This window comes from Ranitomeya imitator, chromosome 7 (genome assembly GCF_032444005.1).
Source record: "Ranitomeya imitator isolate aRanImi1 chromosome 7, aRanImi1.pri, whole genome shotgun sequence".
Classification (NCBI taxonomy): Eukaryota; Metazoa; Chordata; class Amphibia; order Anura; family Dendrobatidae; genus Ranitomeya; species Ranitomeya imitator.
The window spans coordinates 204,031,276-204,054,390 of record NC_091288.1 but is presented as its reverse complement, the minus strand read 5'-3'; the positions used below and the strand labels follow the sequence as shown (position 1 = coordinate 204,054,390).

General features: G+C 51.9%; 1 protein-coding gene across 1 annotated transcript in view; it reads right to left on the bottom strand.

Annotated features, from left to right (window-relative positions):
- The window catches only part of CREBBP (CREB binding protein), a 29,948-nt gene extending 9,894 nt beyond the window's left edge, over positions 1 to 20,054 (bottom strand). The window contains exons 1-13 of the mRNA XM_069734475.1: positions 19,831 to 20,054; positions 4,881 to 5,563; positions 3,226 to 3,402; positions 2,895 to 3,144; positions 2,685 to 2,798; positions 2,091 to 2,306; positions 1,881 to 1,980; positions 1,620 to 1,766; positions 1,408 to 1,525; positions 822 to 1,014; positions 678 to 731; positions 286 to 410; positions 10 to 189 (exon numbers count right to left, since the gene is read on the bottom strand). Coding sequence (XP_069590576.1) covers positions 10 to 189; positions 286 to 410; positions 678 to 731; positions 822 to 1,014; positions 1,408 to 1,525; positions 1,620 to 1,766; positions 1,881 to 1,980; positions 2,091 to 2,306; positions 2,685 to 2,798; positions 2,895 to 3,144; positions 3,226 to 3,402; positions 4,881 to 5,563; positions 19,831 to 19,918 — 2,445 coding nt within the window. The 5' untranslated portion in view covers positions 19,919 to 20,054. The remainder of the gene's footprint in view (positions 1 to 9; positions 190 to 285; positions 411 to 677; positions 732 to 821; positions 1,015 to 1,407; positions 1,526 to 1,619; positions 1,767 to 1,880; positions 1,981 to 2,090; positions 2,307 to 2,684; positions 2,799 to 2,894; positions 3,145 to 3,225; positions 3,403 to 4,880; positions 5,564 to 19,830) is intronic.
- Positions 20,055 to 23,115: the final 3,061 nt, after the last annotated feature.

Below are 23,115 nucleotides of genomic sequence, written 5' to 3'. Positions count from 1 at the left end.
GCCGCTTACCTGCGACACCGCAGCCGCTGCACCCGTTTGCCCTAGTGTCACGCCTAAGCTGCCATTATTGGTCTGAAACTGCCCTTGTTGCAAGAACTGATTCTGAGTCTGTGCAGGACCCATTAGATTATTGCTGTGTGCACCCATCATGTTCTGGGGTTGGGACATGCGAGATGGAGACATTGCCATCTATAGGAAAAAATAACCATTAATCATACAGAAGGAAAAAAAATGTAAAAATGCTAAAAACAAGGCACTGGGCGCTCCTGTGTACACGTTACTTACAGCTGGCACCGATCCCATGTTGTTCATTTGAGTGGGGTGGTTGAGCGGAGATGCTGCCCGAGGTCCCATAGGAGTGGAAGGAATCTGGACATTTCCAATGGGCATGTTATTAAACTGATTAATTCCTGAAAAGAAAAAGACAAATTGTAAATTTCAGGGCCTTACCTGTGAAATGTCACCGATGGGGAAATACATCTAAAGCTATGTACACGCAGAGGTTGTCGAGGAATTTTTTGGGTGAGAGGAAACTCTCCAAAATCCTTGTCCAAAACGCAAAACTCCTCAAATCAAACATTTGGGAGATTCCGTTCAATTTCTGTTCCAAAAACTCAGTGTGCACATACTCCAAGATGGAAAAATCCACAGTCTTACAGATGATTAGGTCTTGTTACCTGAAGGCAGCTGCATCCTACTCATAGAAACTGTAGACATTGGGAGAGGACCATCTATAAAAATAAATAAAAGATTAGTAATCCATTTAAAGGTTTTGGATATGACTGGTTCAATACAAGCTTTGCAGCTCCATAGACACGTACTAGCAGGCCGGACAGGCTGAGGTTGGCCGAGAGCAGCGGCCGCCTGTGGAAGAGTTGGCGCCTGGGTGCCCGGTGTCTGCAGAGCCGCCTGGTTCGCCACGAGGCCTTGTTTTTGCAGACGCGACCTTCGCTTCTCTTCCAGTTCCTTTTGGATTTTGTAGATTTTTTCAGCGAGTAAATGGTAATATTCATCCTGGATTGAAGACAAAAAAAAATTCTTAGGAAAGCCGATACTGTCACATCAGATTCCCCAACTTCTGCGCCATCTATGCCAACCTGTGTAAGAAACAAGCCTTTAGTCTCCATAGGAAAAAGACTACACGCTACAAGCTGCCATGTAAATGCGGACATGGGCTGCTTGTTAGCGACCATCCGATAGATGTGGAAGATATACCACCATGTAATAGCAGGAACCCCCTAGAGCAAAGGAGATATGCACACTGGCATTTTCTGTGGGTGTTTTTTTAATTAATTTTGATTTAATGCAATAACCCAGTGGTGACTTCATGATTGTCGGGGGTGCAAAGATCCCACCAATTCTAGCGATAACATCACAGGATGCTTGTAGTGATTTATCCATGCATACCCTGCTATTGGCCGACTCGTACATGTCACCCTCCACTTTCCGGGCGTAAGCCACCAGGTTTTCCATCCGCCGATCTTTCAGAGCCGCAGGGTCAGGAGTGGGGAAGATTGCTTGGACTCTGCAACAGAAGAAAAAAAAATAAAAAAATAGCCATAAATATTTTGGTGATCCATTATCGATGCCCAGCATAAAGCGTCACCGGCTTTACGTACAATTTGTGGACTAGATGGTTTCGGAGATCCTGGGTCACATGCTCATGCCAGGCTTTCCTAACCCCTGTCGAAGAAGGTGGTGCCGCTGTCGGCATGGTACCCATGTTGCCAACAGAGCTGGGATTGTTACCATCGCCCAACAAGGAGCTGCACGAGAAAATGTGCCAATTAATCCAAAAGGAACGTATGTCGCCTTATACGTTGCTACAGCCGTCCCTCGCCGCCCGTATGATTTTCCCATAAATAGATGGATCCACTTACTTTGTGTTTGCCAGGGCGGCAGGAAGAGACGCTTCATTCATCAGGCTGGTTTGTTGCTCCGTTGCGATTCCTCCGGCGGAGGGGTTTATCGGATTAGCAGCTGGAGGAATAAGCAAAAACGAGCGATTACAGGACAACATCGCCTTAGGGCTATCCTAGAAGAAAGTTGCAGCCGGTCGTCTGCTTATCACATTAGTGATCGCTACTTACTCAGTGCACTCAGGCCACGAATCTGATGAACTTGAGACTGCTGCTGCCCAGGGCCCTGAGATTGGTTAACGTAAGGAAGACCCAGCGCAGCGTACGCCCTTTGCATAGAGCTGGGGTCGATAGGATTGGGGCTACTGAGGGCAGGAGCAGTCTGCTGGGTTCCTCCACCTGTCCCGATGGGATTCTGCACTCCGCTGGAAGGGGACACGAGGAGAGCTGAAAAAGGAGAGGAACATGAGAGTCTGTGCTTTTCACGGGCGACAAGATCATATATACAAAGACCAAAGAGCCAGAGTAATCCCAATACTCAGAGGTTCTCTGGCTGTCACTGAAATCCTGTGATGATAATGAGACTGCTGGAAAGTCCTATATATGTCACTTTCTGATGACACAATCCCTTCCAGATACCCATGCATCTTAGATAGCTGAATGTACAAATGGAAATCTAATCTGTCACCCCTCGCCAATCCTTCCCGAACATCTCACGACACCCTCATATACATCAGATGTCGGACTCGCCTGTGTTCATCTTATAACATTAGTACGACCATCATTAAACATTTTTTTCCCCATGGCGGAGATGCGACTACTCACGCTGTTGGTTCCTTTTGTCGCTGGCATTCTTCAGAGGGAGACAGACCGGACAGTCGTGCCGCGTGCAGTTCTTCCAGTGAGAAATGATCTGTCTTGAGGAAGCGCAATGGGCAACTACGGGCAGAAAACAAAAATTAGTTAAAAAAAAACACAAAAACAAGTCGGCATCAACTCGTAAGAGTGTCGGTGACCCCGGGATGAAGCGCTTACCCTGGCAGGCTTTCCCGGCCTGACAGTGAGTCATGTGATTCAGCACGTTCTTCATGGTCCGGCAATGGGGCAGGGCGCAGTCCCGCATCTCGCCGTTGCTTTGCTCGCGCCGCTGACATTTGTGAGCGTGCAGCAGGAGCACCAGTTGCTGCTGGATGAGTTTGCGTTTCTCTGGGTCGGCGGTGGGGCCGGTTCCCATAGAAGGGGCAGCGCCAATGCCAACTTGCTGAACTTGCGCTTGCAAAGGAGACTGCAAAAAAAATAAAAAAATCAAGATTCATTCTGCCGATGTTAGTTTTGACGTGATGTGCGCGACGCTGTGAACACTTACCATGTTGGGAACGTTGGCCACAGGCGAGCTTTTCATATCAGAAGAGAATGGAGGGAGGCTGTTTGCCATGGTGGGCTTGGTGGCAAGCTGAGGATTAACCCCCTGGGCACGAATTTGTTGTGCCTGTGATTGGTTGAACATTTGTCCAAAAGGGCCGTTGTTGCCTTGAAGTCCCATCTATGGGAGAAAAAAAAAAAAAGGCAAAGTGTAAAGCAATCGGCACATCAATGCCAGCGTTTCTTTCACAATTGGCCTACATCTCCCAGCTGTGTGACTGTTCAATACGTGCCGCCATATTACAGAAAAAATAATCATAAAACACTGTATATGCCCAGACATCATTCATGGTCTGAGCCCTGCAGAAACCTTGGTGCTGGCTACCCTGGCACCTCTTCTGATTAGTAGGTCCGGTGTGATGCCTGGAAGATGTCGTGCCAGGCTTACTAATCAGAGGAGGCACTAAGGATGCTGGTGGGTAGGAGAAGGTAAGAAGGGCTCTGGTCCGGTGGCCTGGACTACCGATGTGGCCGCTAGACCACGAGCCTGCAAATCAATTTGTTCAGTTCTCCAACTTGTGAAGGAAAAAAACAACTCGAAGCTGAAAAGCGCCAAACCCTATCCTGCTAGCAAAGGACCCGTAATATGCCAGCACTTAAAGGGGTGTTCCTAAATGATAGGACTCACGATAGAAGTGAATGGAGTCCACAGCAACCGGACCTTTATCGCCTGTTCCATGTCTGAGATGGGGGTATGCCCATTAATAGAGGGCTATAAACTAGAATATTCTTTGATTGATTCCTAAACCAGTTTTACCTGGCATCTAACTTTTGGGATTTCCTTTCTTGTACACCGATACACGGCATTTAATATGGCAAGTTGGCATCCAGGTTGGGGACGTGGGCTCTGGACAGCTGCAGTATTACCACTTGCAGTGATCACGTGCCAGAACGTGCATCCACGTACGAGGGCATCAGAGGTAGGCACAATACGCTAAATACTGGAGGTGTGGACGTCATCCGCTTGACCGCTCGTATCGCAGGAGAAAGGAAACACACAAGCAACCACTTCAAAGCAAAACTGGTAACCGGGCTGTAAAAACCACAATACACAAGGCAAAGCCAAGAAGCCAATAGTCTGAGCTCTAATGAGGGAACCTGAAAAATGTCTCTCCCCAGGAACAGCACCACTCCTTGGCAGTGTCGGGTTTTGGAAACACTATTCCCTTAGGCAGACGTTATAAGCCAGCCTTCACTCCCATTCATCTTATCAAAAACAAATCCGGTCAGTCCTTGTATTACGCTCAAGTCTGTGATTTGCATGGCTGCCTGCAATATTACAATTCACCTGTAGTGGCCGCTGCAGGAGAAATGAGCCTCTCTGGCACAGTCAGCTGTTCTTTGCTGGGGATCCTAGCAGATCTCACATTAAAAGGGGTTTTCTAGGATGGGACAATTCCTTTAATGAAGTGTTTTCAAACCTCTAGCTGCTGCAAAACAATAACTCTCAGCATGCTCTGCTAACAATAACTCAGCATGCTCTGCTGACAACAGTGATTTTGCAATGGCTGGAAAAGCACAACACCGCTTTATTATGTATGAAACAGAGCGCGTGTACACGTACAATATACAAAAGTGGCACTGCAGGCCAGCACCTACCTTTGCCATGGGTCCCGGCTGGGTGGTGGTTATTCCTGTGTGAGCCGGCATAGTCGCCGTCCCCTGTGTTAAGGTTTCGGCGAGCACGCTCCCAGGATTGGCTTGCATGGTGGGCGAGTTGTACTGTAAGCCTGCTGCTCGACCTCGGTTTCCAGGCCCCAAAGAGCCATTCAGTACCTGTCCCTGTGACGGCTGGGCTTGGCTCATTAGTGTGTGCCCAGAGTTGTTATTCATCAGGGCTTGATGCCCTTGGCCAAAGTTGGAGTTCATGCAGATACCCGCAGACGCCTGTTGAGCAGCAGGACTGCCCGCCACCATGCCAACTTGCTTCTGAGATTGCGAGGTGGGAGCAGAAGGACCAGGTGTACCAGCTGTGGGCTTGTTTAATCCAGATGGTGGAGTCACTGACAGTCCTTGGTTCAAAGGACTCTTGTTAAGGCCCCCCAGATTGCCGAGGCCTGGGCTGTTTTGCTGGCCCATAGTTTGATGTACGGGGCTGCCAGAGCCCCCTCTTCCCATGCCGGGGCCCAATGCTGGATTCCCTCCGCGCAGAAGGTCGGAGAGGGGCTTGTTCTGGGAAGCAGCATCCTGTCCTAGTCCACCGCCGGCGTTCAAGAGGCTGAGATCTCCATTAGGGATAAGCTCATCTGGGAGGTCGTTCTCCAAGTCGAAGAAAGAAAAATCTGGGGAGACAGAAAAGACATTGCATCAGGAACGATGGGATGTCACATCCAAGACACTAAAATACACACTGTGCCGAGCACCACCTTCTACATAAAGGGTTAATCCCACTGCTAGTACAAGACCAATATTGTGGACCAGTATGAAAGGGAAATCCTATATTAGGGCTGCCATTAATCAGACCCCCCTCTGGGGTCACAGGTGGGTAGTTAGAGGGAAACACGCAACATTTATGGATCATTCATTGGCAGCATTTTTTGAGGGGGATGGATTGTCCTATGGTGTTCGCTGACATTTTTTTCCTCCAAATTCAACAAATTGGCGCCCGCGGTTCATAAACTTTGTGCAAAATAAAAAATGCCTTCTAACTTGTTTAGTGACTTCTTAGCAATAAAAGTCGCACGTTCCTGAAATAAATTTTGCTAAATTTGAGCCTAATTATCTAGAAAACATGCCCACATTGAAAAAAAAAAGACTAAATTCAGACAGAAGAACACCAAATACCAGACCACAAAAAAAAACAGCAAATGTAAAAATGAATCAGGCACTAAGGCTTTGTTCACACAGGGTTTGGCTTTTTTTGAGGTGGTAAAAGCAGAACAAGATTTCTGGTAGAAACAGTTTCAGTAAAGGCTTCTTCGGCTTCTTTTACACAGTGTTTTTTGCCGCCAGTTATTGCGGGTCTTTTTTTGCAGGCTGTATTGCTGCAATTTTCAAGGTCTGCCGCAATAACGGACCGTAAAAAACTTGCGGGTTGCCGTTTTTCAAGTTCCCAATACTATGGAAAAAGTATTGGGGAAAAAAACGGAGGTCCGCAAAACGGAGTGACGGCGCACCGCAAAAACAACCTTCCGTTGTTTTTGTGGCCCCATTGATTTACAATGGGGCAGTGTCCGTAAGCCGTGAAAAATATCGAGCAGGCTCGATATTTTTTTCACGACCGTAAATACGGCCCTCACGGCCATAAGGCATGCCGTGAAATTATTACGGCCCGTTTTTGCGGCCCCATAGAAATCTATTGGGGCCACAAAATCACGGCAAATGTAAAAGAAGCCTTATACGGGAATTCCTAATTCCTGAAGTGATTTTGAATAGTTTTTGAAGCTTCTTTTACGGCCGTCCGATAGGACAGATCCTCCCCAGGCAGGAGACGCCTCATAGTAGTGACGTGCATTTTCTTTTTTCCCCACCAGAAATGGATGAAAAAAAATGCTCGAAAGTTTGAATGTTTGATCAGAAAGGTGGCTTTACTATAGAAATGACTAGAAAGAGTCAATAAAGCTTTTTTTTTTTGTAAAGTGAAGCTGCCCGGGGGGGGGGGAGGAACTATCCACATGGCATAAGCTCTGTGCACTTTTCATTCTAGGGAACGGTAGTCGGACCCCCAGTGATTGAGTAGTGATGGCAAAACCTGCTTGACGAGCTCGACGCTTACGTCTTCCTTTCCCAACGTCCTATAGCGATTGTTTGTTTTCTGAAGCCACCGTGGACAAAAAGCGGGGGGGGGGGGATAGACCGTGAACACACGTGACATCCAGGTAAGGCCCCGGCCGATACAAACCATCGAAGGTTTAGCATGCTGGATCTCGAGACCCTCACCGATAGCTTAAAGCGTTATTTCCACCTAGGCAGATGGGAATAACCCTTTACGCCACTCGTCTCCAGTGTATGAACCCATAGACTTTTGATTCACTGCACTGTGGTTTGAGCGATCACTTTGGGGGTCTCATAGCCTAAGCCACCAATCTATGAGGTGTTTAGGGGGTTTCTGCAAGTTTAGTTCCAGTTATTTCCACCTCCCCATTCGGACCTCGGGATCGCAGCAGGTTGGATCTGACTTCTGGCAGCCGAGCGCCTCCATAATCCTCGGTGGTTACTAACGTCGGGGGCCATGTACATTCAGAACGAGTCGCCCTCAATGTGATCTCCATCATAATATCAGACTGCAAGTTCCACATCCCTAATCCCAAATCAAACCCAGAGATTAAGAACCACAAAAGCGAGTGAGGATTAAAGAACCGCAAGTGTATGGTTAGGACGTCGCTTCCAACATCCGGACATCCCACAATACACGCGAAAGCCGTCATTACCAGAGCGGGTCGCTGCAGCACATCGGTACCACAAACGACGGCAGCATCACACGGCCGCTGCAGAACCTCATGCATAAACTAACACTGCAGCACGAGGGCATTTAATGATGCGTGTACCCGTATATAAGTATTGCTCCCAACATCCCCATACACATGCACGTGTCCCTAACGGATAGAGTCAGCCACGAATCATCTCCTTCCATAAGCAGATGCCTCGCTCACTTGTGTTTGGCCGCTGTCTGTTGGGTCTAAGACACCTTTTGACAATTAAAGGGTTGTTCCCAATATTGCTGACAGTGACATGGCTGTGCCACTGGTCCGCTGTCTCCCGGACTGCTGGCAGATTTACCTCTTTCTTTAGCATCGGAGGAGCCCAACGATCCATCAAGCTTTGGACCAGCGCTTACAAGCTTGATTAGCAAAGAGCCTAAAAAGTGTCCACCCCTTGTTGTGGAGACCGACCACTACTGATAAATTGCAGAGGTTGCCTTTCTGCCTACCGGGGCTAGTGTGAACGGTAAAAATCTCAGCACAGCGCTCCAGAATATGTTGCCGCTATAGTACAGGCATCTGCAGGTCTCTAGATACTAATTCCTTCCTTGGATCACACCTTCATGACCGGCGAGCCTTAAAAAAAGGACTATTCCTATAGCTCGGCACCGACCCCAAACACTGGATTATATACAAGGTCTTGACTTTCCCATCATTTTCAGCCCGCATCCAATCACAAGCCATGGGGGTGTGGAGGGCACGAGTTTGGAAAAGTTCCCAAAAATTACAACCTCTTGCAAAACAAAGTCCAGGACTCATGAAGTCCATGTATTAAAAAAAGTCAGGTATTTCCCGATAATCCTTAGAAAGGAGGGCAGAAAAAAAAAATGTACAAGTTACCACAAAGGCTCGGGGTGTAGTATATCTCCTAACTTCCTGAGCTGCCATTAAATCATCGGTTCTTGAAGGAACCAGACGTGATGACCTCAGGAAACTTGCAAAGGTGAATTAGGGATAAGGCACGATCATCGTATGTGAGCCCCGCTCCCCGTATAGTCCTTGGCAGCAAAAACAGATCTGATGTTCTGTGCAGAAAAATGCAATAATGGCAAACTTTACTGGAGACGACAAAAAAAGCTTAACAAAAAAAAAAAAAACCCTCGAGAGCGGGCGGTTTCCTAAACCATCAAAACGGCAAAGGAAGTACAAGAAATCCGACTTATTACCCCCTCATAACGGTCAGCCCCCCGACATCCAGATATTAGATGGAAACACGTGCAGTCCAGTAGTACAAAACTCCTGCACCAAGGCGGAGGAGCCAGGGCAGGACGGAACAAATGCCAAGAAGAAGAACGTTCACGGCCGCAACGCCATCAACTACTATAAAGCTGTGAGCCGATCGCTCACCCCCATTCTGACAAACGGTGAAGAAAAAAAAAAAATTCCATGTGTAATGAAAAGGATAAAAACATTGCAAATCTGCCATTTTTTTATTTTATTTTTAAAGAGTTTTCACTGTGAGATAAAACTAGCTCAGAAACGTGACTGCCCACGTTGGTGAGATTACAGCGATATAAAGCATGCAAAAAAAAAAAACCACGTTCTACTTAAATGATGGCAAAAAAAAAAAAGGGAAGAATTTTCCCTACGTGTCACCATTATCCGAGACCCGTACCATTTTTATTTTTCTGTCTCTTGGGCTACGCGAGGGCTTGTTTTTCTGTGCGGTGACGTCTTTATTGACATCCACTTTGTGCATTGTATTATTTTTTTTTGAGAGGTGATGTAATCCCCCCAAAAAATACAATTCTGGAGTTTTGACTTTTTCCTTCTGGTTTTTACCGATCAGGTTAATTAATTCCATATTTTAATAGATCGGTATTTTACAAACACAACGATGCTAAACACCGTAGGTGTTTTTTCCCCCCCCCCCCCCCCTCTTTTCAACAGGGATAAATGGGGTAATCAGAATTTTTCAAAATTATTAAAAGAAAAATTACTAGAAAAACTTTTTTCTGTATCTTTTACATTATCTATTAGCCCCTTAGGGGACTAGAGGTACCATACCAGAGTATTACAGAATATAGTGAAAATCTCGGTCCACCTACAGCTGAGCTTCACAGGAGGACCGAAATGACAGACGGGGACCCATCGGTCCCCCAGGATCGCATCGCATGGGGCCAATAGGAGCCAGTGCGCGTTCCATTTAAATGTTAAACACAGATGCCATATAATATTGGCCTGTATCTGCAGCATATACAGGGAGCTCCACAGACCCCATTAAAGTCAACGTGATATGCCTGGAATTAACTCTGTGTACCGCTAAAAAAAAAAAAAACAGCCATGACCATAAGACTGATGCTGGCAGGACGGACTGACCATCCAGTGGGTGAACCAGCACCAGAATATTTTTCTTAGCACTCTACATTGTGCTGTTCCTCCGTTATTACGCCTAGAAATGCATTAACAGCTGGGTGTTACCAATTCGGGGTGTATCTATAGCGGCGGATACTCCACAGCCCACCGGCACCTGGCAGGGGGTACTGCGCCCACAGCTATGATCACAGACCAAGCCCGGAAGATGAAAAAGAGGAAAGCGTGAAGCCGCCGATGACATCCCGCACTTGGCAGAATCTTCCCCGTAAGGTAAATGTATTTACAGGCATTAGTAGACACAGGTTCATGCCAGGCGCACACAGCTATTGATGCCAAGGCCTAAGGGTATGTAGCTGTACAACCAGACAGCGCTCTTTTAAAAGGCTCCGATCTGCAGCAGTCTACAACCATCCTATACGCTGCCCACGGCGGCCATCTGGCCAGGGGGTTCATGGGACTTTACGCTCAATCCCTGTATGAGTATTGCTAGTTTTTTTTCAATGGGCCATTCCATTCCGAGCCTTTTGCAAAAAATAAAATAAATGTGTCCCTCTAGATTCCTAACTTTTACTAAAATGGATGAAAAAAAAAAAAAAAAAAAAAAAAATCCTGCAATGGTTGCTAAGCGCGGCACAGACAAGTTTGAGCTGTTGCTTAGTAACAGGTGACACTAAACATGTTGGCATCACTGCTGGCACGTACCCCAAGATCCTGGAACAAGACTGCAGCTATCGGGGCATGCTGGGAGTTGTAGTATTGCAACAGCTGAAGAGATGCAAGATGCAGGAAAAATAAAATAAAAATGAGGGGTGTACCCTCTCTAACAGGGATTATGTCCTTTTGCCGCACGGATCAAGAATCAGTCAGCTCAGGGAGGGGATGAATCTGATCATGCAAAGTCGATGACAGATCACAAGGAATCACTGCTGGCTCTGGAGGGGGAACTTACAGGACGACGGTTATCAGCCCGACCGCTCAAATCAGAGCGCGCCGAGAGAGGAAATGTGGTGTGGACGTGCGGAGGGACGGCCAGGAACCCGGCACTTGGCTCCGGCGAGAGCGACGATCTCGCAACAAAGACCACGACCGAGGAACTTTTCTCTTTGTTTGGAAGAAAGTCAAATAAAAGCCATGACCGCTGCAAATCAGCGAAGAGAAACTACAGCCGTCAAAGACCCTCCGCCCTCCCGACATGTCTGATTACTTTTTTTTTTATATCCCCCAATAAAACAACTCTGGGGCATCTTTTCTTACAACTTTATTCCTCAAAAAAAAAAAAAAGTACTGATCAGATGCTGGCAGTATGTAGGGACTGGAGCTGAGCAAACAGTTGCAGGACCCTGGTCAGGCATCCACGTTAGTCGGATGAGGGTCCGGCATCCGGGGCGCCTCAGGTGTCTACAATGATGTAATAGGGGCTTGGTAAACACCTAAGGCAGCCAGGACGTCAGCATCGGAGTGCTGCCGAGGAAGCTTGCAGGACCCCAGGTCTAACTGCAGTGGAAGCACCAATGTGGACACCGGGCCAGAGTTCTGCACAATCTTTTAGCTTCCATGGACATGGGAAACAGCAACAGACAGTTCTCAATTTGTACATGTCCAGGAGGAATAACAGAGGAACGGTACAATGCAGAGATGAACATAAGAATGCGCCAGCGATAGAGATGAGCGAATCAATTTGCAGGAACCTGATACAACAGCCACATCTGTAGCCCCCTGTCATGGTGGATGCCCTCCATCAGCCAGAATGCCCAACGCTTTTACGCTTTTTTCTGATTTGTCAGCCGGCGAGACGCCATTGTGGCATGGTACATGCATGACGGATAAATACAGGAGGAGGTTCGCAGGGGCTACCGACGTGACCAGGGTCCTGAGAGTCAATTCGCTCATCTCTATCCAGCGTTCTTATCTAGTGGGGAATAAAACAGATCTGGCCGTTCCTAACCGTGTAGTTTTTGTGCGAGCCCCTAAAATACACCCCCGATTCCTCCCCGCCCCATCCGACCATGTACGAATTATGCCTCCTCATGCATGGTGAGCTATACAGGCTCCGTGCACCCAGGAGTCGCCAAGGCTCCATATCACATGCCGCCATATGGTGCACAAGCATCCTGGTGGGGAAAAGATCTGCACAATGCCACACAGAAGGGACACTATTTAGATGCACTTTCACTGCGGTTCCTAGACATGCTTTCTATATAAAAATGAATGATTTTTTTAATTTTACCTTTTGATTTTCGGTAGGAGGTTCCTGGTGTAACTAATGCAATCATCTGCAGCTCTAAGGTTACAGCACAGCCACCTAAGTCACTCATCAGCACCACATAGCAACACCACCGCTCACCACTGACCGGACATACAGACAACTACTCTTGGGCCAAGCAAAAAGATCGGCATGATCCTGGTCCAGCGGACATGACGGTAAGTGCAGAGCCCAGCAACACCCCCAACACCTCTTCCAATTAGTAGGCCCCTGGTGCTTGAGTTGAAACGAACCTATCAAAAGGAGGTGCTGAGGATCTCACAGGTAAGAGGAAGTTCGCAATGCTCTGGGCCGGTGGCAATGGACTACCGATGTGGCCACTGGAGACCAGGGTCCTGCCAATCTTTTTTCTCACCTTTCTACATTGATGTCGTCAATATGTGTGTTCCTCTTACACCCTTAGAGAGGTTCTCCAGACTTACGATATTAACGACTGGTCCGTAGGCTAGGTCCTCAATATCAGATTGGTGGTGGTCCCAATTGTCAGAGCCCCCCCAACAATTAGCTGCTTAGTGGTCATTCTCGGGTACTGCAGCTCGGCTCCCGTCGAAGGACAGAAATGGCGCACACTTCTGCAGTTGGATCTGTGCAACTAAAATCCACAGCACATTACAGAGCCAGGTATGAACAGTAGATAAACCAATCAACAGTAAAAAAAAAAAATCTATAGTGCAATCTATAGTGCCAATTGATCTACATCTGAAAGAAAAAAAGATGGTGGTTTACACAGAGGATGTCACCCCCAATCTGCACCATTTCATGAACTAAATTCTACTGTGGAAAGTCAGCTGCACATCACCAGAAACCTGGAGAAAAAAAATATCTGTATCGGATCACGACAGATTTGCATTGCAGATGGTGAAAAATCAGCAGTGATAATCCATAGTGTGAATCAGCACGCAGAGCATTTAAAACTGACACTGCCGTCGATTCACTACGATGATTTTTCTGGGCGCGAATGACGGTCGTCATTTCTGCCGGTAAATCAGCAGCACATCCGCTGTGTGGATACGCACCCTGCTGATATATTCACATGCTGCAGATCTGACACCGTCCTATCCATAGGAAACCTGCAGAGATCCACATTCAGATGAATGTGTGGACTCACATGCTGCCAAAATCTCTGAATGAATATCCGTTCCAAAAGGTTTGGGGCAGATAACAAAAAAAAAAAAAAAAAGTGCAAAACAAATACCCCATCACCCCGAAAAGATAGGTTAGAAACCAACAAGGACCAGTCTACTTTGTGGTGTGATGGACGCTGCAAAAATCACTGAATGTCTGCCATATAAATATTACACTCTTAATAGTGGAGAAGCAACAAAAAGGGAGAGGTGATCGTCAGCAGCCGCACAAGGGGGGCAGTTAGCCACAAGGTGGATGGGGAGCAGGCGAGAGGGCGCATGTAAGGGGGGATTTGGATTGGGGGGTGTTGTGTAGGAGGTGAGAGCAGGCGTCTGGGGACCTGGAGGTGAGAGCCGCGAGAGCCACATGGGGGGGTTGTTTAATGGGGCCGCACAGGAGGAGGGAAGAGGTGAGTGGGGTCAGCAGCTGCATAAGGGGGTAGTTAGCAGCCATAAGGGTGTAGAGGAGGCATGGGTGAGCTGGTGACCACATAGGGGGTGGGAGGTGAGCAGAGCCACATGAGGGGGTGTTGTGGCTCTGATGCGACAGGGGTGGGCCGGTGGTCGCCCAGGTGGGGTGGAAGGCGAGGGTGGGCCAGCGGCCGCGCTGCGTTTTGAAGGGGTGATAGTGGGCTGGAGCCACGCAGTTGGGGGAGGCAGCACACAGGTAGGATGGTGGCCACTCAGGTGGGTACTACGATCACAGAAGGTGGTAAGAGCTGCGGTGTGTGTGGGGGCAATCGGGCCAGTAGCCACACAGCGTGGGGCCGCTGGGTACGTTGATGTTGGATACATATAGCAGGGATGTGGAGTTGGAGTCTGTATAAAATGGACCGACTCAGACTCCTGAAATATATAATAAATTGGGTACAGTAGTACAAGGACTTTCGATTAACCTCTGCACTAATCCGTACCTCCCACTACCGACTCCAAGACTTCTCCCGTGCTGCGCCAATCCTCTGGAATGCTCTACCCCAAGATATTAGGACCATCCATAATTTGCATAGTTTTAGGCGCTCGCTCAAAACACATTTGTTCAGAGCGGCCTATCACATTCACTAATCAAAGTTATGTTATGTTTGTGTGTGTGTGTAGTCCATTCACTATCCCCATCTATCCCCCACCCCCTGAAGATGGCTGGACCATGATTGTAAATACATCATTGTAAATACACACCTGTACTTTGCATCTCCCCCACCTCATTGTAGATTGTAAGCTCTCACGAGCAGGGTCGTCTTATTTTGCTTTAATTATTGTATTGTTAACGTTGTTACTTATGACTTTTGTGTTTGAAACTGTTAAACTGTAAAGCGCTGCGGAATATGTTGGCGCTATAAAGATTATTATTATTATTTATTATTACAATGCAGGATGTGCTATAAATGTTTTCATAATTTGGGAAAGTTATGAAATGTCCAATAAATGTCTGTTCTATTCCTGATCTAAGGATCTGGGCTTTTCATTGAGATGAATCTGTGCTGCTCTTTATATACATGATCAGCAGTGATCAGTGCTGTACAGTGCGAAGCGAGCCCCACAGCCCTGTACAGTGCGAAGCGACCCCACAGCCCTGTACAGTCAGAAGCGACCCCCACAGCCCTGTACAGTGCGAAGCGACCCCACAGCCCTGTACAGTGCGAAGCGACCCCACAGCCCTGTACAGTCAGAAGCGAGCCCCACAGCCCTGTACAGTGCGAAGCGACCCCACAGCCCTGTACAGTCAGAAGCGAGCCCCACAGCCCTGTACAGTCAGAAGCGAGCCCCACAGCCCTGTACAGTCAGAAGCGACCCCCACAGCCCTGTACAGTCAGAAGCGACCCCACAGCCCTGTACAGTCAGAAGCGACCCCCACAGCCCTGTACAGTCAGAAGCGACCCCACAGCCCTGTACAGTGCGAAGCGACCCCACAGCCCTGTACAGTCAGAAGCGAGCCCCACAGTCCTGTACAGTCAGAAGCGACCCCACAGCCCTGTACAGTCAGAAGCGAGCCCCACAGCCCTGTACAGTCAGAAGCGACCCCACAGCCCTGTACAGTGCGAAGCGAGCCCCACAGCCCTGTACAGTGCGAAGCGACCCCACAGCCCTGTACAGTGCGAAGCGACCCCACAGCCCTGTACAGTCAGAAGCGAGCCCCACAGCCCTGTACAGTGCGAAGCGACCCCCACAGCCCTGTACAGTCAGAAGCGACCCCCACAGCCCTGTACAGTCAGAAGCGACCCCCACAGCCCTGTACAGTCAGAAGCGACCCCCACAGCCCTGTACAGTGCGAAGCGACCCCACAGCCCTGTACAGTCAGAAGCGAGCCCCACAGCCCTGTACAGTCAGAAGCGACCCCCACAGCCCTGTACAGTCAGAAGCGACCCCCACAGCCCTGTACAGTCAGAAGCGACCCCCACAGCCCTGTACAGTCAGAAGCGACCCCCACAGCCCTGTACAGTCAGAAGCGAGCCCCACAGCCCTGTACAGTCAGAAGCGAGCCCCACAGCCCTGTACAGTCAGAAGCGAGCCCCACAGCCCTGTACAGTCAGAAGCGAGCCCCACAGCCCTGTACAGTCAGAAGCGACCCCCACAGCCCTGTAGTCAGAAGCGACCCCCACAGCCCTGTACAGTCAGAAGCGACCCCCACAGCCCTGTACAGTCAGAAGCGAGCCCCACAGCCCTGTACAGTCAGAAGCGACCCCCACAGCCCTGTACAGTCAGAAGCGACCCCCACAGCCCTGTACAGTCAGAAGCGACCCCCACAGCCCTGTACAGTCAGAAGCGACCCCCACAGCCCTGTACAGTCAGAAGCGAGCCCCACAGCCCTGTACAGTCAGAAGCGACCCCCACAGCCCTGTACAGTCAGAAGCGAGCCCCACAGCCCTGTACAGTCAGAAGCGACCCCCACAGCCCTGTAGTCAGAAGCGACCCCCACAGCCCTGTACAGTCAGAAGCGACCCCCACAGCCCTGTACAGTCAGAAGCGACCCCCACAGCCCTGTACAGTCAGAAGCGACCCCCACAGCCCTGTACAGTCAGAAGCGACCCCCACAGCCCTGTACAGTCAGAAGCGACCCCCACAGCCCTGTACAGTCAGAAGCGACCCCCACAGCCCTGTACAGTCAGAAGCGACCCCCACAGCCCTGTACAGTGCAGCACCGACCCCACAGCCCTGTACAGTGCAGCACCGACCCCACAGCCCTGTACAGTGCAGCACCGACCCCACAGCCCTGTACAGTGCAGAACCGACCCCACAGCCCTGTACAGTGCAGAACTGACCCCACAGCCCTGTACAGTGCAGCACTGACCCCACAGCCCTGTACAGTGCAGCACAACACAGTAGGGGATAAAAATACTGAAGTCGCTGGGGAGACGGAAACCAAGAAATAGTAACTTGCATAGGAACAAATGGGCGACAGGAGCAAATTTCTGGGAACCCTGGAAGACCAACAATCACTGGTAGCACGGATGGCACAAGAACACAGAGGCCAGTGATTGGCTGCAGCGGCACATGAACGTGGTCAGACAGCAGCACAATCAAAATGATCAGCGAGACAAGTGGAGCAGCGGGGAAGCAGCAGAGACGCTGTTCCGTTACTTCTATGTCTCCCCTGGTTTGTGGCGACTTTTTAAAACTGTTGGACGTCCCCTAATGGCGACATTCACACATCTGTTTCCATTTTTTCCATCCATCAAGGCAGAACGCTTTTCTCCCATCTCGCCCAGTTTACAGCCATTTTTTTTTTTAGACACTGAAGCAGAGACGTAAAACTGGAGGAAGAAAGTCTTCAGGTTCCCTCCACGGATCCCTCTAGACTAATGGCAGAGAACGATCAGGACACACTGCGAGTCTCATGGACCGGATGGCGCACAAATGAGTACGATGGAGGTGTGAAGGCAGCCTTATTTACTATGTTGTGATTCTGTCAGCCCTGCGTAACATGTCAGAAAATTACCTGCAGTGCATCAGCCACTCAAGACTGCCCAGCACACATCAAACTTTACATAGGACTGACAAGTTTCCGTAAGTCTTATGTAATTGGTTTATCCCAATTCACAGTATAGTATCAGCCGTACACACAGAGCAATGCAACGTGCCTCAGCCAGCCCCGGGCAACCGCTGACCCGCCGCAGCCAGCCCCAGGCAACCGCTGACCCGCCGCAGCCAGCCCCAGGCAACCGCTGACCCGCCGCAGCCAGCCCCAGGCAACCGCTGACCCGCCGCAGCCAGCCCCAGACAAAAGCTGACCCGCCGCAGCCAGCCCCAGGCAACCGCTGACCCGCCGCAGAAACGCCCCAGGCAAAAGCTGACCCGCCGCAGAAACGCCCCAGGCAACATGTCTAAGTAAGTTCTATGTAATGAATGTGTATTATGATCAGCCCCATGTAACACATGGTGCTGTACAGTCAGCTCCATGCAAGGCATCATTCTTTGCTGTCAGCCCCACTTACTGTGCTTTTCTATTCCCACATAATGATGTGCATTATAGTCAGTCCCATATAATGCATGTTAGCAAGTCCCACACAATGTACGGCAGACCCGTGCAACGGGTGATCCCGCGCTGGCAGACCCGTGCAACGGGTGATCCCGCGCTGGCAGACCCGTGCAACGGGTGATCCCGCGCTGGCAGACCCGTGCAACGGGTGATCCCGCGCTGGCAGACCCGTGCAACGGGTGATCCCGCGCTGGCAGACCCGTGCAACGGGTGATCCCGCGCTGGCAGACCCGTGCAACGGGTGATCCCGCGCTGGCAGACCCGTGCAACGGGTGATCCCGCGCTGGCAGACCCGTGCAACGGGTGATCCCGCGCTGGCAGACCCGTGCAACGGGTGATCCCGCGCTGGCAGACCCGTGCAACGGGTGATCCCGCGCTGGCAGACCCGTGCAACGGGTGATCCCGCGCTGGCAGACCCGTGCAACGGGTGATCCCGCGCTGGCAGACCCGTGCAACGGGTGATCCCGCGCTGGCAGACCCGTGCAACGGGTGATCCCGCGCTGGCAGACCCGTGCAACGGGTGATCCCGCGCTGGCAGACCCGTGCAACGGGTGATCCCGCGCTGGCAGACCCGTGCAACGGGTGATCCCGCGCTGGCAGACCCGTGCAACGGGTGATCCCGCGCTGGCAGACCCGTGCAACGGGTGATCCCGCGCTGGCAGACCCGTGCAACGGGTGATCCCGCGCTGGCAGACCCGTGCAACGGGTGATCCCGCGCTGGCAGACCCGTGCAACGGGTGATCCCGCGCTGGCAGACCCGTGCAACGGGTGATCCCGCGCTGGCAGACCCGTGCAACGGGTGATCCCGCGCTGGCAGACCCGTGCAACGGGTGATCCCGCGCTGGCAGACCCGTGCAACGGGTGATCCCGCGCTGGCAGACCCGTGCAACGGGTGATCCCGCGCTGGCAGACCCGTGCAACGGGTGATCCCGCGCTGGCAGACCCGTGCAACGGGTGATCCCGCGCTGGCAGACCCGTGCAACGGGTGATCCCGCGCTGGCAGACCCGTGCAACGGGTGATCCCGCGCTGGCAGACCCGTGCAACGGGTGATCCCGCGCTGGCAGACCCGTGCAACGGGTGATCCCGCGCTGGCAGACCCGTGCAACGGGTGATCCCGCGCTGGCAGACCCGTGCAACGGGTGATCCCGCGCTGGCAGACCCGTGCAACGGGTGATCCCGCGCTGGCAGACCCGTGCAACGGGTGATCCCGCGCTGGCAGACCCGTGCAACGGGTGATCCCGCGCTGGCAGACCCGTGCAACGGGTGATCCCGCGCTGGCAGACCCGTGCAACGTGGGATCCGCTGGCAGACCCGTGTAACCTGGGATCCGCAGGCAGACCCGTGTAACCTGGGATCCGCAGGCAGACCCGTGTAACGTGGGATCCGCAGGCAGACCCGTGTAACCTGGGATCCGCAGGCAGACCCGTGTAACCTGGGATCCGCAGGCAGACCCGTGTAACCTGGGATCCGCAGGCAGACCCGTGTAACGAGTGATCCGCAGGCAGACCCGTGTAACCTGGGATCCGCAGGCAGACCCGTGTAACCTGGGATCCGCAGGCAGACCCGTGTAACCTGGGATCCGCAGGCAGACCCGTGTAACCTGGGATCCGCAGGCAGACCCGTGTAACGTGGGATCCGCAGGCAGACCCGTGTAACGAGTGATCCGCAGGCAGACCCGTGTAACGTGGGATCCGCAGGCAGACCCGTGTAACGAGTGATCCGCAGGCAGACCCGTGTAACCTGGGATCCGCAGGCAGACCCGTGTAACGAGGGATCCGCAGGCAGACCCGTGTAACGTGGGATCCGCAGGCAGACCCGTGTAACGAGTGATCCGCAGGCAGACCCGTGTAACGTGGGATCCGCAGGCAGCCCTCGCTCCCGGCCGCACGGTCCCGGCCTCCTCCTCCCACCCCCGGGCCTGCTGGGTGCCGGCGCCGCGGCCTTTCCTACCTGTGCTGTCCGCGCTGGCAGAGAAGCCCGGCGAGCTGAGCTTGGGTCTCTTCCGGTTGGGCGGCCCGTCCAGCAGGTTCTCGGCCATCTTCTCCCCTTCTCTGATCGGTCACCGAAGACTGACAAGACTCCCTCCCCGGAGGAGGAGCGGTGCACGGGGGAGGAGGAGGAGGGGTGCCCCGGCCCTGCCGCCGCCGCCGCTGCCACCACCCTCAGTAGCCCCCCGAGTCCTGCATCCCGAGGGGGGCCCCGGACTGAGGCCCCCGAGCCCAGAAATCACTGCGCCCCACAAACTGCAGCGCCCCCTGCCGGTGACTCCCCCAGCGAGCGGCGATCCGGAACCCCCGAATGTGAGCGAGACCCCGGCGCTGCGGCCCCACAAGTGCCGGTGCCGGCCTAGGCCGCGCTGTGCGGAGGTTGCGTCAGGCCTCGGTCCCAGCTCCCCTCCCCCTGCTCGGTGCTCTCCGCCCGCCCACGCAACCGTGCGCTCGCTGCTTCCTCCTACTCCGTGAGGGGAGGGAAAACAATGAAGCAACCGCCACCAAAACGGACGGAGAAAAAAAAAATCAGTCGCCTCCTCCGGGGGGAGAGGGAGCTGCCCCCCCAAGCTGCCTCCGGAGTCCCCGCTGTCCCGGCCGGCAGCCCTCTCCTCCCCTAGGTTCCTCGCAGAGGCCCCGGAGATCTCCGGCGCTGACCGAGCCGCGACAAGATGGCGGCTGTTGATTCCTCAATTAAAAAAAAAAAGTTTTTTTTCTTTTTTTTTTTTTTTTCCTCCTCTCTTCTACGACGGCGGGAGGAGGGGCGTGGCCACGCAGGACGCACAGCACGTACAGGAGAGGGGGGTGAAGAGGGGGGCACGTACAGCTGTGGAGAATGGAGCGGGGAGGGCGGGGGAGCGCACGTACGATAAGGGGCGTGGTCAGACGAGCCTTTGAGGTGTATCTGAACACGCCCACCTTCTTTATATAGTCGCTTGGCAACGCCCAGAGCGTAGATGTGTGAGGGGACCGAGGCGAGCGGCGGTGTGAGGAGGAGACGGGCAGGAATGGCATTCCTGGGACTGCTGTGTTTGTAAAACGCTTTTTAACGTCCTGTCAGAAACCAAAAAAGAAAACGCCTCGTGTAAATATACCCAGTGAAGGCTGATACTACCGGCTTTTTTATTTTTATGAAAAAAGTAAATTTTACCATTTGTGTGAGAATGGAACCCTGTAAAATGGCAGCACAGAGATTTGGTGGTTCTGACCCCCACAATGATCGATAGAATAGCGCCCGTCACCACGCCGCTGGCTGGTATTTGTTTTTCCACTTTTTTCCCTCGCTTGTTCCAAGAACCAGAACTGTTTTATTCCGTCGCCGCCGTACGAGGGCTTTTTATTAAAGTTTTGAATGGCGCCATTCATCTTACTACATAATGTGCCAAACAAGAGAAGTGTTGGAGCAGAAGAAAAAATGCAATTACGTTTTTGTTGTGGGTAGCGTATGTTATCATCGCTAGCTGACAGTCCATCTGTTTGTGGTGATGTGGATCACTTGGTTCCGTTGAGCAAAATAGTGGGCTCTTTTGGATCCTAAATGATCCCTATTAAACGTTAAATTGATGCTGCTGAAACCCCAGCACCTGTGGACGAAACCTCAATACCCATGAAATAAACCCCCCACCCATGGAAGAAACCCAGCACCTGTGGATGAAACCCCAGCACCTGTGGACGAAACCTCAATACCCATGGAAGAAACCCCCCACCCATGGAAGAAACCCAGCACCTGTGGACGAAACCCCAGCACCTGTGGACGAAACCTCAATATCCATGGAATAAACCCCCCACCCATGGAAGAAACCCAGCACCTGTGGACGAAACCCCAGCACCTGTGGACGAAACCTCAATACCCATGGAAGAAACCCCCCACCCATGGATGAAACCCCAGCACCTGTGGATGAAACCCCAGCACCTGCGGACAAAACCTCGATACCCATGGAAGAAACCCCCCACCCACGGATGAAACCCCAGCACCTGTGGACGAAACCCCAGCACCTGCGGACACAACCTCGATACCCATGGAAGAAACCCTCCACCCATGGAAGAAACCCCCCACCCACGGATGAAACCCCAGCACCTGTGGACGAAACCCCAGCACCTGCGGACACAACCTCGATACCCATGGAAGAAACCCTCCACCCATGGAAGAAACCCCCACCCACAGATGAAACCCCAGCACCTGTGGACGAAACCTCAATACCCATGGAAGAAACCCCCCACCCATGGAAGAAACCCAGCACCTGTGGACGAAACCCCAGCACCTGTGGACGAAACCTCAATATCCATGGAATAAACCCCCCACCCATGGAAGAAACCCAGCACCTGTGGACGAAACCCCAGCACCTGTGGACGAAACCTCAATACCCATGGAAGAAACCCCCCACCCATGGATGAAACCCCAGCACCTGTGGATGAAACCCCAGCACCTGCGGACAAAACCTCGATACCCATGGAAGAAACCCCCCACCCACGGATGAAACCCCAGCACCTGTGGACGAAACCCCAGCACCTGCGGACACAACCTCGATACCCATGGAAGAAACCCTCCACCCATGGAAGAAACCCCCCACCCACGGATGAAACCCCAGCACCTGTGGACGAAACCCCAGCACCTGCGGACACAACCTCGATACCCATGGAAGAAACCCTCCACCCATGGAAGAAACCCCCACCCACAGATGAAACCCCAGCACCTGTGGACGAAACCTCAATACCCATGGAAGAAACCCCCCACCCATGGATGAAACCCCAGCACCTGCGGACGAAACCTCAATACCCATGGAAGAAACCCTCCACCCATAGAAGAAACCCCCCACCCACGGATGAAACCCCAGCACCTGCGGACGAAACCTCGATACCCATGGAAGAAACCCTCTACCCACGGATGAAACCCCAGCACCTGTGGATGAAACCCCAGCACCTGCGGACGAAACCTCGATACCCATGGAAGAAACCCTCCACCCATGGATGAAACCCCAGCACCTGCAGATGAAACCCCAGCACCTGCGGACGAAACCTCGATACCCATGGAAGAAACCCTCCACCCATGGAAGAAACCCTCCACCCACAGATGAAACCCCAGCACCCGCGGACAGAACCTCGCTGCCCATAGAAGAAACCCTCCACCCATGGAAGAAACCCTCCACTCACGGATGAAACCCCAGCACCCGCGGACAGAACCTCGCTACCCATGGAAGAAACCCCCCACCCACGGATGAAACCACCACCCGCAGACTAAACCCCCCAC